The sequence below is a fragment of the Podarcis gaigeae genome, assembly GCF_964106915.1.
Source record: "Podarcis gaigeae genome assembly, chromosome: 9".
Lineage (NCBI taxonomy): Eukaryota > Metazoa > Chordata > Lepidosauria > Squamata > Lacertidae > Podarcis > Podarcis gaigeae.
The window spans coordinates 24,897,858-24,914,295 of NC_139685.1; the positions used below are offsets into that span (position 1 = coordinate 24,897,858).

General features: G+C 41.5%; 1 protein-coding gene across 1 annotated transcript in view; it reads left to right on the plus strand.

Moving 5' to 3' along the window:
- SGCZ (sarcoglycan zeta) overlaps positions 1 to 16,438 on the plus strand; it is a gene marked incomplete at its 3' end in the record, with an annotated part of 537,140 nt that overhangs the window by 405,459 nt on the left and 115,243 nt on the right. The window contains exon 3 of the mRNA XM_083757248.1: positions 15,355 to 15,456. Within this exon, the coding sequence (XP_083613374.1) occupies positions 15,355 to 15,456 (102 nt within the window). The remainder of the gene's footprint in view (positions 1 to 15,354; positions 15,457 to 16,438) is intronic.

The following is a 16,438-nucleotide window of genomic DNA, read 5'->3' on the forward strand; positions in this document are numbered from 1 at the left end:
GAAACCTCATTATCTGCTGCTATGGATCAACTTGTTATATCTGGCAAGATATCTGGGTTTACCATTAACTTCAGCAAATGTGGGTTGATTCATCCCTCTAAAATTACAACTGCATTGACACAAAACAACTGGCCTAAAACACTGTAATACCTCCTTTAAATAACAGAGTGAATATACCTTAGAATCTATCTAAACTAGAAAAATTGAACCTTAATCCCCTGATAAAAGATTTAACAACTAAACTAAAAAAATTGGTCAAAACTAACATACTCATAGTTAGTCAGAGTTTCTAAAACAAAAATGATGCTATTATCATACCTTCTTTACTTATTCAGAGTCTTACCAATAAGCATACCCATCTCTCAAGTTAATAATTACCAAAAAGCTACTAAATTTTATTCATGCCAACAAGAGACCGTGGCTATCTCATAAAACCCAAAAAACAATGAGGTAGAGTGATACCAAACCTAAAATGATATAAAGACTCTGCTCATGTACGGAATATCATTTTGATTTTACTTCTAAACTAAACACAAGCCCCTTGTAGCACCAGAAATCATTTTTATATTGGGATATACCATGTGGCTGGTTAGAGATACACCAGATTTTACATTTTCTAAATAAGCCAAATGTAAGGACTCAAGCAATACACAGTTTAAATAGTTTTAGGCAACTACTCAATTCAACTAACTCATTGGGGAAAGGAATAATCTCCCAACTATCTAAAATTCTCACACAATTAGCTATCCTTGCTCTCATTTTATTAAGACTTCAAATGGGGGAAAGCTTTTGGAGAAGAACTAGAGGAACAACTCTGGGGAATAATTTGGAATAATCTACCATTTGCATCCATCTCAATTAGAACATTGAGATGCTTTAAACATAGCACATCACTGGTACATGTGCCCAACCAGATTATGCAGAATTAATCCTAACACATCCAACCTTTGCTGGCAGGAATGCAATTTTCCTGGCTCTCAAGTACACGTGGTGATTTCCCCCCAAACTCAAAAAGGTTATGAAACAATTAATCAGACCCCAAATTAGCCCCACCATCTTATTTTAATTCTTGGTGTAAGAACATAACCAATAAAGACCTCATCCTCCATTTATTAACTGCAGCTAGATCAGTGTTTGCAAAAAAATTGGAAAACTTTAAATGCAAATCTTTTTGAAGCTGGATTTCACAAGTATGGAACATTTTGCTTCTGGACAAATTAACCATTTCACAAAATGAAGATTGATCTGGAAAGGGAAAGACTCAAATCTTCTACATGACGTATTATCCTTTTATTTAGTTAAGACAATCAAACATGGTTTTCACCCTTCATTGACTCATGGATAGATGCTTTCATTTGATGCTTTCTTGGAATGTCTAAAACTACAACCATCAGCTGGTGTTTTTCTTTCTTTTCTGTATAACTACAAAGCTCTGTTTTCCTTGTATGAGCAGGTTTTGTTATTTGAAATTTAAAATCAATTTCAGAAAGTGCTTGCAACAAGTTCGCCCAAACAGGCAAAAATGGGAGGTGTCTTTTGGAGCATGAACTCATACACAAAGGAGACATTATTTAGCCTCATCCGTAATGTTTTCCACAACCCCTGCAGGTTGGCAGGTCCCAGTTCATGCTTCCATGACATGCTCCTTACAGTATTTTTGGGGCTAAGCTCTTAAACTCTCAATTACTACTTTTAAACCAGATATCTTCTTTTTTCTGAAAAGTATTTTACGTTTCCTAATAAAGTTTTGTATTACAAAGCGTGTTCTCCTTCACGGAGAGCACGTGTTGCGGTGGGGGCCCGCCAGGACACTCCAAAGTTGTGGGGCGGGCTAATTGATCGTTGGCCACTGATGCGATTGGGCTTCCCTTGTTGTTGGGAAGAAGTTAATGTTGCCATTTGTTGATTGACAGTCAGAAATGCTAAAACTCCTTGCATGAGGCTAGGGCTTCCTCTTTTTGCCCGTGCATCGGATTGCCCATCCCCACCCCTATATTTACGGTTGTTCGCTTTGACCTTGCTATGCCTGTCATGCGGTCGTCTGCTCTTGGGGCAGGAGCCCGGTAGGAATTTTGTCCATCTGGCTGATTGGCTGAGGCCATTTGGTTTTTGCGTGGACAGGCGGAGTCCCCAGATCCCGCGCGGTCCCCCCGTCATGTGGAATAACGACTCAAGACAACGTGCTATGGGATTAAATTGGGCACAACTTTATTAAATTTCAAATGTGGGTAGACCTTGGCTCAGGCATTGGGCGTTCTCCCTCCCCAGTCCCCAGCCGGGGACCTGGGGAGCATCAGGGTTATCCAGTGGGGGGGGGGGGTGGGCCGGCTCTGGAGAACATATGTTCAAGCAGAGATAGCCGCCCCCATAACGCCGACGCCGCAGGGGAGAGCAATGATGACCTTTCGGCGTACGGTCAAAGCCTCCCTTCAGAAAACCCCTTTAACGGGGAACCCTGGTATCGCCGCCGCAAAGAGGAAGATGGACAAAAGGATTCCGCCCAAGGCCTGATACTGCCAAAGTTGTGACGTTTTGCTACGGGAAAGGCGAAACCTGCCAATGCAGGGAAATTCCTTTCCGGCCCTTTAACAGCAACCTTAACGTAGCAGCGCCCGCATACCTGTGAAGACAAGTTAACCTGCAAAACCTGTGAGGAAAAATTAACCTGCAAAATAAGACATTGACTGAGGGTGGGTAGGATGGGAGAAGCTCTGGAGCCAAGTGAGAATTCCCAGGTAAGAACCTCCCTCCTTTGTGTGGGCAGGTAATCCCTCCCCTACCTGGCCTGGTCTCCTTGGCAACTCTTCCCCCAGGTGGGATTGGACAACTGACTGAGGTAGGCAGAGACCTCCAGGTATCCCACCTGAGGGAAGGCAAAGCCAAGCCTATGCTGTTGGAGCTGCTCCGGATCTAGGGGCTGCACGCGTCCACGCAAAGGGCGCCCCCCGTTTTAAGCGGGGAGCGGTCATTGCCTACTGCGTAGCAAATCGTCACAACTTGTAAAGTTGCGGTTAGGCATTGGTTTATGGTTTGGTTGGTTGAGGGAAATGGATTGGCTGTGCCTGGCCCTCTAATGCTGCTGCTGCAAGGGATTCCATTAAAGGAATCAGGGGCTTGTCCACTCTGTCAAGGGGGCTCGGGCCACTGCAAGAGCTTCTGTCTGCATTTGGGCAGGGCTGAGGGCAGGTTCCCTGCTCTGTCACTACCCCCAAGTGTATTCCCCTTTTCTGACTTTTGCAGGCGTGCAGAATGTCAGTCTGTCCCCCACGGTGGGGGCAGATAGTCGCAACCAATGCCTAAGCAACAACTCACATGTTTGTATTTTAATAAAGTTGTGGCCAAAATTATGCCAAAAACCTTAAACAAAAAATTTGGTGTGATGTGTGAGTTATTGGGCGGGGGGGCCCTGGGGACCTCGACACACAATTGTGAATTATGTCACATGGTGACACACACACACTAAAAATTATATGTAGCTTGTTTCTTTGTTGGCAGTTGGATTAGCCCACCCTATGACATGATCATAATGCTCTTTAATAATCTCACTACATGCCCACTGTCTGTTGTGTTTTTCTCCAACAGCTGCTATCTTACTTTTTGGAGTATATGCACTGCTAACGCACCATCAGCCAGTTCTTCACTCTCCAGGACTTTGCTTAAGCCATTTGCTAAAAAGCACATAATCAAACAGACCTTTAATGCAGTAATCCATCAGGCAAAGCCTGCAGATGAAGAAATGGCTAGAAAGAGAAAAGTCTTGCATGTCATATAATCATCACCATAGGGTGACTCTCAGAATGTAAAATGACATAAAGCTGGAAGTACAAATAACACTATTTAAGTCTGCAACCCTTAAACCACTCACTCCATAGTAGATGACTGAAAGATTTCAGCCCATATACTTTCACCTTTGTTTCAGTTTTTTTAAAAAAGAGCCTTCAATAAAATATACATACCAAGCCTAACAACTTGTATTTTGCCTGAAACAGCTAATTCAGCAAACATGACTCTTCCTCACACTTTAAATAGTCGTTTGTAGAAGAGAAAGCAGCAGTCTGAGGTGAGCCAGGAGTTGAGGGATGAAGCCACAAGTCAGGGTCAAACAGCTACCCAACTGCTCAGGCAAACTATGATATTTGCTATCATGTTGCCTTAAAAGAAATGGGCAGATTTTCATTAGATAGGATACCTGCAGGTAATATGTAAGCTAGATGCACATAGAACTGGGAGGAGATATGCTGCTACTAAATCATTGTTGTCTGAAGGAAGGGTGGAATTCAAGGAAACCCAACGACAAACTTTCATTAATGCTCCCCCCTCACACATTGTGAATTCAATGTAAAGGGGTTTGATCACATTAGTAAAAGGGAGAAGAGAGAGAAATAAGGGGGTAACAGAAAAAGAAATTGGGGTGGTCATGATCATCAGGGCCGCAAAGCACCAAACTCAGCACTCTACAAACACCAACAATCAGGGCTTGCAAAGCACCACATAGGGTGCTATGTATAGGGGTTTGCTAGCACCTGAAAACCTGTTTTTGGCACCGCTGTGTCTTTATCTGCCCCACAGGGCTCTTTTTCAGTGGAAACTCAGTTCCGTCACCTCTCAGGTAGGTGAGAACAAGGGAGGTGTTCGTGGTGAGTTCTGGCACCTCTTTTTCTAGAAAAATAGCACTAACTAATATTGTATGTGAAGTCAGGTGTAAGGGAGGTGAGGAGAACATGGCCAAAATGACCTTGTGGGCCAAATGAGGTTTTAGTGTGCCTCATTAGGTGCACAGGCCAGAAGTTCCCCACGACTGGCCTAGATACACACACACGTGTGTGTGTTTTACAATGGGTTGGAAGAAAGTTGTTTTGAGACTTTGTCAGAATGCATAACAAAAGTCATACCAAAAGACAACTTTGAAGGATGCTTCCAGAATGAGGGAGACAACACTGCAATTGGCAACATGTTATTCATAAGGTTGATGTTGCAAATCAATAGGGCAAAGGGCTCCGAAAGGTTCTCTTTAAGTGAGGTGAAAAACAACAAAATGCGGGATGTAAGAAACTCTCTTCTTAAGATAAGCTGATGAGATCAAAGGGCTACCCAGAACTAAAACCATAGTGGAAAGCTCACTGACAATGTCAACTTTCAGGGCTTTGTGGCAGTAAAATACAAACTCTGTATTACAAACTGTTAAGGAAGTGACCGGGGGGGGGGGGTGAGCTTGGTTATGTTTCTGATTTCTTTCCTAGTGTAACAGGGAAATTCCTTCATTCTAAAATGTTCCTAATCATATGTTCTTCTCTGTCAGATTCTGAGAAAAGAAACTTTGCTTTTAAAGCAATGGAAATTGCCTTTCCCCATAACTGAAATTTGCAAGTCAGTATCTCATCATTCTTGGGTCTTCTACATGCCAGAACCTCAGCACTGCCCAAGCCTAACCAAGTTGACTTATATATAACAACATTGATTTTCATTATTCTTGCTTCCATTAAGTATGTTGAGGGCTACACCCGCAAACAGCTAAAAGTCTCCTAGAATAATTTATAGGAGGAATTTAAAACAGCATGTATCTCTGGTATACAAATGCCTTAAGGCTGTTTTTTCAACAGTTGTCCCCCAAGCCCTTCACTTTTCATGTCCTATAATAATAAATAAGGTTCGTTCAAAGCACTCTGTGTGTGTACCCAGCAATAAAAATATAGATTATATTCAAGCCATAAAAGCTAGGAATAAAGGCTTTGAGTTCTTCCATTCCAATAAAGTTTTTGCTTCTGTTTCACTGCTGATAGAATGTCGTAAATTTTGTCATATTCATGACACAATTATAGCAAAACATCTGTTTGTGGTTATGAACCGACAAAGTATACATACTTTTTGCTGATCAATAAAATGCGCAATAAATGTCGGGAAAGTTGACATCATAAATTAAACCCAATGATAAGATATTTGGATTCAAGGACGGTTAGGACAAACTGTGATGCTTACAGCAGTGAAAAGGACAGAGACTAAAAATTGATTTGGGAGAACTTATCTATAAACCCTCCTAAAATCCTTCTTCATTGACACTCTTCTAACTTTTCCTTATCTGTTCGAAGCATGGTGGGAATTGGTAAGGTAGAAAGACATGTCTAGCTTTGATTTATACAAGGTTATATTTGGAGAGATTTTCATTTCATTTTGTAGGGAGCTCTGCTGTGATAAGAATTTTTCATACAATTAACACAATGAACAACCAAACATACATAATGTAACACCTCATTTAGCATGGCCAAGGGAAGACTTGTGAAGATGAATGATGTTACTTATATATTTTTTTACATCAGAATAAGAAGTTACATGAAACCAAGCCTCACCATTCAGAACAGCCGAGCTTGCTTTTCAATTAATATCAAACAGGTTTGTCCTCTCCTGTTGCTTGTAAACTGGCAGAAAGAGAGAGGATCAATGTTGCCTCCATCTCTCTCCCCATCCCAAGGGGCATAAAGTGATAAATGCATCCAGTATGGTTGCATCAGTTCCTCTTGAGTTCTGAAAACTATGAAGCCTCTAGGCAAAAGATTCCTGCATTGCAGAACTAGATCAGGCATAGGCAAACTCCGGACCTCCAGATGTTTGGGACTACAATTCCCATCATCCCTAGCTAACAGGACCAGTGGTCAGGGATGATGGGAATTGTAGTCCCAAACATCTGGAGGGCCGGGGTTTGCCTATGCCTGGACTAGATGATTCTTTGTGGTCCATTCAAATTCTATAATTCTATGGGCCTATGCATGTTCCCTGTGTTGGCTCCATTGGGTGATATCCAATTCTATACTCAGAGCAGACCCATTGAAATCCATGGGCTCATTCTGGATATGATTTCACCCATCAAGAATCCTCATTTTATGCTCAGCTTATTCTTCTTCTTTCAGTAAGTGAGCCCAGTGTATAGATCTCAAGTTTTGTTTCTTTCGGGATGAAATGCAAATCTTATAGTGCAGTAGATCCAACGCCATTTCCTTGATTTAATAAATCACCTACACTTTTGTGAAAAAGCATTAGCGTCATCAACTTTCAAGACAAACATTAGTAACAAATGCTTAATCTTAATAATGTCACAATGGAAAGTGATTATTTTAACTGATTACTTCTGAGTTGGGAGAGAATGTTATATCAAACTTGACAAATGCAAATTTTTACTTCTCGAGAAGAGTTTAATCAGTTTAATGTGTCATTAAATTAACTGGCATTCCTCAATACCCCAGTGCAGCCACTGAAAGTCAGTCTGCTCATTCACCCAAAGCCCTGATATATTCAAAGTTAAGCTAAGATTGTTTTGATAAAGGGAGTTGTATGAAGGTTTTATCATATTCTGTAATGTAAGGTAAACTTGCATTGTCGTTGATTCTTCAAAGTCCCATTGATTTGAATGGGACTTGAATGGTAAGCACTTACTTAAATTCCATTGGACTCAGTAGGAATTAGGGCAGAATTAACATTGCATGTGTATGTATGCACAAAAATAAAATATATATGCTTGGAAGTAGGTACTGTTTTAATTCCATGGAATCAGTTTCCAAGGAAGAGTGCCTTAACATCTAACTTTAGGAATATTTTGTGTACTGTGCATCTCTAGACTGACACTTCAAAAAGAAGGAGAAAATCTGGGTCTAGTTTTGAAGATGCACGATTCAGGCACATCACTGTCCTTATCCCCCAATGCAATGGTAGTCTGGGATATCAAAGAAGAGAGTTGAATTGTCTGAAATGCAAGGCTAAGGCCATAAATTAAGACCTACCATTGTAATACATTTCTGCACATTTATGGAGTATTCGCCCATCATCATCCCCTCCCCATCACTGCACTACATAAACCTAGGTGCATTCATGCATTCTGAAAGGGCCATCTGCCCTTCAAAGATTCAGAACGACAATCTGAGGTATTATTTCAATGGGGAAGAGAGGACAAACTCAAAACATTGTTCAGAGACCTTTTAACATGGCAGAAGATTATTGATATCTATGAGCCTGTACATAAGTCTTTCATTTGCATCAATGCCATGTACTCACTTAGAATATTGTTTCTAGGATGATGTGATCTAAGGGCAGAAGGTATGATTAGATCCTTTTTAATATCTAGTATTTTATGATGTTCCTAAATACACACAGGTACAATTTCCTGAGAAGTACAGTGTGGTGTTTTACTTCTGCCAATGTTCTTCCCTGTCTATCTCCACCAACCCTGATATGTGTAGGTTCAACATCACACAAGTACAAGTACATTTAGAAAACTGGCAATCTGGAACTATTAAAATCTCCTAGGCCATAGCTGGTTTCTAGTCTTCAAGGTCCTGTTAGTTAAAACTCCAGGGGTCTCATAATGTTAATCCCCCCTCCCGCTTTTTGGCTCATGCTTGTTTTTATCTATCTTTTTACTTTATGAATTCTCAAGTTATAATGAGAACTTTAAGCCTTGGCTTTGGCACCTTACCAATTATGGGCGGTGTGTGAAAGATAATTTCATGTCCAAAGGTATTGTGATTACACAAAAACACAAAAGCAATAATTCATGTTACCCAGCATCAAATAATTTTGCAGTATTGATTTTTTGGGGAGGAGGGGGAAGCTAGCATTCTGGTATCAAGGTCTGTCAGACACCAAACAAGCAATTGTGCAATTCTTTGCCAGTCTGCCTGATCCTGAGGCAGTTCCTGAGATGCTCAGGATTTCACAAGAAATGGGGGCGGGGGAGAGAAAAAGAACTGTGTTGACAAGGAATAGGCACTTCCAGTATTCTTCAACTCCAGAATCGTATTTTCACACTGCAGACACCATCCTACAGTAACCGCTTCCCACTTATGGAGCATGTGTACACAAACACAGTATCATTTATTTTACATTATTTGTAGGCCACAGAATATTCCAGTGTGGAAGGTGGCTATTTAATACAACTGGAAAGCACTGAAAAACATTGCAAGAGAAACAGTGGGTGTATATATACACACACACGTGTACGCGCTTTGGGAACAGCATCGAGCCTATGGGGAAATAGCTGCCGATCTCTAGTGTACAAGATTTGTGCCTATTAACCATGTGTAAGCTATTCTTCAGCCATTCGTATCAGGCCCACAGTTTAACATTGGAATCCTTATTCTTCGCATTTGCCTGTTGAAACTTTTGGTTTCCTAAGAAACAAATAGATGCTTTTTCCCAAGTTGTTGTTAATTGCATTTTCTTGGAGCGTGTCAGGCCAGTAGTTTTGTTTTACTGTAATAATAGTGCATTTATTCCCTGATTCCTGTTATCTTCCAAGTGGCAGCTCAGCTCTACGTTTTATAACATTTCATCCCCGTTAACACCTCTGTGTTGTTTTCATCTTAAAATTGTTTTCAGAAATACTATTTTTCTAGTTTTCTTTAACAACCATGACAACATTGTGGAGTGTGCAGAGCATATGATTTGGGGTTCAGTAGCCTTAAGTGGGGCTATCCTGAGGCTCAAACCAGGCATTACAAAGAATCAGGTGTGGGGAACGGGGACATTTTCATCCCGAGGGCCATATTCCCTGATTGGTCAACTTCCAAGGGCTTCATGATGTCATTGGTGGACTGTGCCATAGGCAAGAGTGCATGGAGCCACTAATGCAGCTATTTCCACTCCATCCTCCATCTTGGCAAAAAAAATAAAAGAGGTATTATCATAGTCTGAAGACATGTTCCAACCCAGAAAACACAGAGGGATGTAGTGTGTGGCTTGAGTAGAGTTCCCATTAAGGCTCATCTGCCCCTAGATTGTCTATCAGCTCTGTCTAATGGTGTGTATAAAATACTACTTCATTCAGTTAGGGTTACTGGATAAAGAAAAGTGACGTTTTAAAGGATAAAGAAAAGTGACATTTTTAAGGCATTCCACATACCTTTGTTGCTTGAAGGGATTTTCAATGTGCTGACTAAAAAGAATTAAACTTGTCCTCCTCCTGTCTGCCCCACGCCAAAATAATCTTCTGCTTCTTTAAAAATATCCTATGTTCATTTCACATTTGCAGTTTTATATATTACATCCATCTGATGGGTCCTTAAAGTGCTTATCAATTCCCCTTTTCCCCAGACCCAATAGCTTAAATGTTCCCTGGTGTTAGCATGAGTAGCATGATTGAATTCCATGAACCTCATTATTTTTCAATTTGTTGCATTCTCATGCCATAATTGATCTCTTTCTCACAAGAGAGGAAATAGCTTTCTTAAGGATCTTGGTGTATCCCTATAGATTAAATAAATCTAAATCCTGCTGGATTTAATACATTTACTAAATCCCTAACAGAGTATCTTTCCTTTCTAACCATTTATAATTATGAAGGTCTTGGACCTGATGCTATTCTGACTTGAACAGTCATCAAATGGAGAACAATTCAATTAGCAGTGTCCTTTTAACACCTTTTTAGAATAAAGCCTTCTGTGGGCAAACCTACAGTCTTTCCCAGTGTCTGTGCTCCTGTCCTCAGCCTTTCTTTTGTTAAACTGTCTTGTTCTCCCAGGAGCATCGGCACACTTACAGATCTGCAGAGTTTGTGCATCATGCGCGTGACATACCTCAGCAACTCAGCATTTTGGCTAATCTACTTTATTTACATATAAACTCACATGGAGCACTGCAACATGGCTCCCTCTCTCTTTAGCCTCAGACAGCAAAGAGGAAAAAAACAAAGGATAATAGTCCCACTTCACGGGACACAGTAACACAAACATCCTGTCTTCATCACTTCCCACTCTGTGGAGTCAAAACATACACTGTCATGTGATAGACAAAAAATCCCATGACTGCAATCATAGATCAGAAATTCTAACAGTCTGGTGACAGTAGGTTAAGGAACTAGTTACTTGGGATCAAAGACCCATGAAGTGTTTTTAACATGGGTAGGTGCTTAAGGTGATTATTACACTATATACACAATATTACACAAAAAATGAAATTCACAAGGGATCCCAACTGTACCGAAAGGACACAGTTTATGAATAACATCTGCACTGTATATTTAAAGCACATCGAACACCCATTCAAATGGGTCCCCAAGATTCTGTCATGAGTTAGGACTCGGTGTGATGGCCTGAGAATCTGATTCAGAGGCTGAAGCTGAGGAATCCCAGCCTGCACAGGAGTCCCTGCCTCCAGGGCCAGCTGAGCTGGGGCAGGGGCTTGAACCTGAAGGGCCCTCACCTGTGCCAGATCCTCAGGAGCAGACACCGGCTGAATCCGCTCTGGCTCCGGAGGTGATCAAGGACCCATTGCCTGCAGGTGCTCTTCTCCCAGCCCTGTCAGGGGAAGGTGAGGTTGCCTCTGGGTCCAGTAACCCTCCAGCCTCTCCTGAGCTGCAGAGGCTCAGGGCAGAGAGGCGGAGGGAACTAAGTTCTTGTAGGAGAAGTGCTCGCCACCAGGCCAGGAGAGGCAAGTCACCTGTGGACTGGGACTGCCCTATGCCTCACAGCAGATAAAAGCCAGCCAGCCCAGTCCCAGGTTTTGGGAGCAACATTGTTGGTTACCTGTTCCTGCTGGCACCCTGTCCTGCTTTTTGCCAGAGTTCCTGACCATGCCCGACTCCCTGCCTTGGACCCCGCTTCAGCCTCGGACCAGACACGGACCACGCCACACAGTAAACTCCCCCCCCCCGACCAGCCCACTCAGTTTCACCTGCTGAGCAGCAGCCTGAAGGAGCAGAAGGCAAAGTGACTCCACCTGCTGCTGATCAGCATTCTTGCTCCTGATGAGAACCAGCTGGCTCCAGCTTTCTTAAGCAGGGATTCCAGCCTCAGTCAGTTGCTGGAAACAACCCTGGTTGTTCCTAAGCAGGCCTTGCTGATTCTTGCTTCTTATGACCTTAGACCCTCGGCTTTCTTGACCCCTGGATTATCTGACTATGTGAACTGAGATGCTTCTGACCTTAGGACTGGACTGGACCTTGTATATGGAGGCAGGTACCCCCCTGAGACTTGGCTGGTTGGCTTGCTTCTCCCTCCACTGACCTCTACCCTGGCAGCCAGATTCTGAGGGAAGTCATGGGTTGCCACATGGAAGGCAGAACAAGCTAGTTTTCTCCTGCTCAGGAGAACCAATGGCTCCAAGTTACAAGAAAAGAGATTCCAACTTAAACATTAGGAAGAACTTTCTGACACCAAGAGCTGTTTGTCAGTGGTACGGTCTCCCTCAGGAGGTGGTGGGCTCTCTTTCCTTGGAGGATTTTAAGTAGAGGTTGGTACGGTCTTCTGTCATGGATACATTAGCTGAGATTCCTGCATTGCAGGGAGTTGGGCTTAATGACCCTGGAGGTCCCTTCCAACACTACAATTCTATGAGTCAATTAATGGGTGCTAAACATGCTTTAAATGTATGGTGTGGATGACTCTTTTTCTCTCCTAACATTGTGGCCCTGTTTAGCTTGTCTTGGCTCCCTCCACATCTAAGCTCTCAGGGCATGGAATGCAAGGTGCTGTAGTCAGTTTGTGGGTTCTATAGTTGCACTTCTTTTGTCATTAGCCTTGGCTTCATCAGCAGCCTGATCACCTCAGGCTTAAGATTTACCTGTAGCCATAGAGAGTTGACAACCCAGTTAGCGTCTCCACCCCCATCATTCTACCCTGACACTGAGGTCCAGCGCTGAGGGCCTTCTGGCAGTTCCCTCACTGCGAGAAGCCAAGTTACAGGGAACCAGGCAGAGGGCCTTCTCAGTAGTGGCACCTGCCTTGTGGAACACCCTTCCACCGGATGTCAAAGTGAACAACAACTACCAGACATTTAGAAGACATCTGAAGGTAGCCTTGTTTAGGGAAGCTTTTGATGTTTGATGCATTACTGTATTTTAATATTTTGTTGGAAGCTGCCCAGAGTGGCCGGGGATAAATAATATTTTTTTCTTCTAATAAAAATAAGAGGAGGAGGGGGAGGAGGAAGCAAGGCAGGTATTCCATGCTCCCTACCCATGCTGGAAGATCAGCATGACTTCTGGTAGAAAATCATATATGTACGGACCATTATTATTTCAATGTGACTAGCTACTGTTCTACTTGTATTAGATGTACCTGAAGTTCTGCTGTTCACAAACACAGGAAAATGTTATTTTCAAAAGGGAGAGAGTTTCATTTTTCTTCTCATGTTTAAATTGAGCTCCAATTCATTCATCCTATTAAATTTTAAATACTTTGTATTTGAAGCTCTGCGCTAATATTTTATTCTAGAAAACATTTCATTATTTCAGTTGGTGTGATGTGCTTTGGAGAAATTGTCCTCATAATGTAACTCTTCAGTCTCAGTAGGCAGGCGTTAGTGGAGAATGGAGGATGAATCATTGTTGAGAAGCTGTATATTTTAAAGTTGAAATCAATGTACTTACCAGTGATTTTCAACAATAAGCAGTTTTGATGTTGAGAATTTCCCACATATTATTTGTGTGGTCAGTATATTTATATGTTACACTTGCCTGAATATTGCCATCCAACAGTATTTAATATCAGGCATGCAATGGTGTTCAGCACTTAACAGTATAGATGGCTGACATGCAGTAGTAAATTGCAATGTTGTTTCAAACTTCCTACCTTCTGGGAACATTTACCATACAAAATCTACCAAGGAACCACTACATGTTTGACAAAGAATCTCAGGGCATTGCATAGGAATCTGGAGAACATGATGTAGGGCAGGGATGTGAAACCTGTGACCCTCTAGATGTTGGTCTCCCAGTCCCCATGAGTGGATCTCCATCGTTCAAATTACATGGCGGTGTGTTGCATCTCACGATCATCCATTGTGAACTGAGAGTGCATGCCCAATATCTTCCTGGAAAGCAGTTTCGAAACTTCTGTTGTGTCACATTTAACAATATTTTGTGCCAGTTACGGAATAATATTTAGCAGCAAGAGAACATTTGATGAACAGTTGGACATGTAATGTTTGACATCTGCCAGCATTTCATACAGGACAAAGTTGGGGTGTCTAAAAGCAACACCCCTTATGTGTTGTAACCCTCTGCCTGGCAAAAGCAAGACATTCACCATTTTAAAAAAATGCATATTTCCTCTGCCTTGTAATCTTGCCGTGTATAGGCAAGTTGAGGGAGCCACACTGTATAAAATACCATTGTCCTCCCATAGGCTCTTATTTATCTAGCATGTTTATCTAGCATGCCCCAAGGAGCTCAAGACAACATGCATGGAATCATGCTGTTTTATCCCCAAAAGAACACTCTGCAACTTCAGTTTATACACTGAATTTTCCCACAGTGAAAACACAAATATGAAAAAGATTTCCATGTTCTTGTTTTTTTAAAAAATGACCCCTCAGAATATGTACCAGGAATTTTCCAGTATATGTCCATGAACATGGGTCTGTCTGCATGTACTATGCTTGGTGTGCTCCAAAGTAATTGTGGCAAATCCATTTTCTGAGTGAAGTGGCCAGGAACCTCATTATTTGATTGGGAATCTAAGAGAATCCTTTGACATTTGTATAGACTCCCACAAGAGATGGTGGACTCTTCATCCTTGGAGATTTTAAAGCAGAGGTTGGATAGCCACCTGTCAACATATGATTTAGTCGAGATTCCTGTACAGTGGTACCTCTGGTTACGAACTTAATTTGTCCGGACATCCATTCTTAACCTGAAACCGTTCTTAACCTGAGGTACCACTTTAGCTAATGGGGCCTTCCGCCGCTGCCATGCCACCGGCACACAATTTCTGTTCTCATCCTGAGGTAAAGTTCTTAACCCGAGGTACTACTACTGGGTTAGCAGAGTCTGTAACCCGAAGTGTTTGTAACCCGAGGTACCACTGTAACCCGAGGTACAGGGTGTTTTGACTATATGACCCTTGGGGTCTCTTCCAACTCTACAATTCTATGATTTTATGTAAAACGTTAAATTTGAAATCTCATATGGACTATGGAGTAGTATGCTATGCCTGTTGATCACAAGCTTTTCACATACCTGCAAGTTCAAATCTTCAGGCTACAGATGGCTTCCCTCCTGGTAGCTCTACATTTCCATATAAACATGGGCCCTATCCATATTACTCTTATAAAGGAGGACAACCAACCTAGAGTTTTATGAACTAGGTAGCTCAGACTATAGAAAGGTACATGTCAAAGAAATATGTGTTGACGTTTTTAAAGTATGTTGCCAGTAGGCAATGTGCCTATCAAAAACCGTGACAGATGTGCATTCATGTCATGAATCATCTCATAAACAGACAGGCATACTCACTTCCCCCTGCACTTACATTGCTTTTAGCATTAACCTTCTAAACCTGAGGTTTGATGGGAGTAAGTAATGCATTGTATATAGTGATTAGATGCCCAACTCAACGGCATATACACACATTTGTATATTATTGCTTCTAGGATGGAATGGGGAATCTGAGAGTCACCAAAAAAGGAATTCGACTTGAAGGTATATCTGAATTTCTACTTCCATTGTATGTGAAAGAAATCCATTCTCGAAAGGTAGGTTGCTTTGCTTAAATAAATAACAAGTTTAAGGCTTTTCTCTCTTTTTTGCTTTCGTTATTTTCGCTGAAAGTATTGGATTTCTAAGATACCTTTAAATTGACATTTAGGTGAGGATTCCAAATGTATTTCCTTCTGAGCCTTCAGTGTAGAGGCACATAGGGAACTTAAAGGCTAATCTACCTCAATGATAAATTTTCACTTGACTATACCTTGCAACATTTCTAAGATGAATATTGGTTGTGCTTGCTTATTCTGTGTGAAAGCGTAGTTCCTCAGAGTGACATAGACAGTTATGACATAGGTAGCTGATGTGTGAAATGGCCCAATGCATTTTGGAAACCTGAACTTCAAATTGTGTTTTTCTGCTGCCATCACTGTAAAAAGAACTTGGGGTTTTTACAAATTTCGTACAGATTCTACTCTTGAATGCAACCAGAGGTTCAGAGACACATCACCAGTCAATACAAGCTGCTAGGAAACTGCAATGTGAGGGAAGCTATTGCCTTCATGTCCTGCTTCTGTCCCATCAGGACTCCTCTAAGTTAAATGACTATGTATTTACTCAGTAAAATAAAATAAAACATAAAGCTAATACTATAGCAGTGAACTACTGGTACATATATATTGGGAATGTATCATTCAACATTCAGCTTTTAAGAATTATCTAGTAGTCATCATGAGCAGATTGGTACATTTGGAGCATATGCTTGGCCTTTTCCCAAAGAATTTATTTCCAATTAAGTATTCATGCTTGCGTCCTTAGGCCATAATTTAGCGTAGATGTAAACATGCTTAAGCCTATTGAAACCAACAGGCCTAAGCACGCACTGGTGTGTGTCCACTAGTGAACAGCTTTATAATAAAACAGAGGCTGGGAATGTTCTAATATGAGAAGTATCTCATCCAAAAGTACATTAGCTAAAGCAGCCCATCACATTATTGTTTAGTATGTAATTGTTTTACTGCTTAAAGTAGG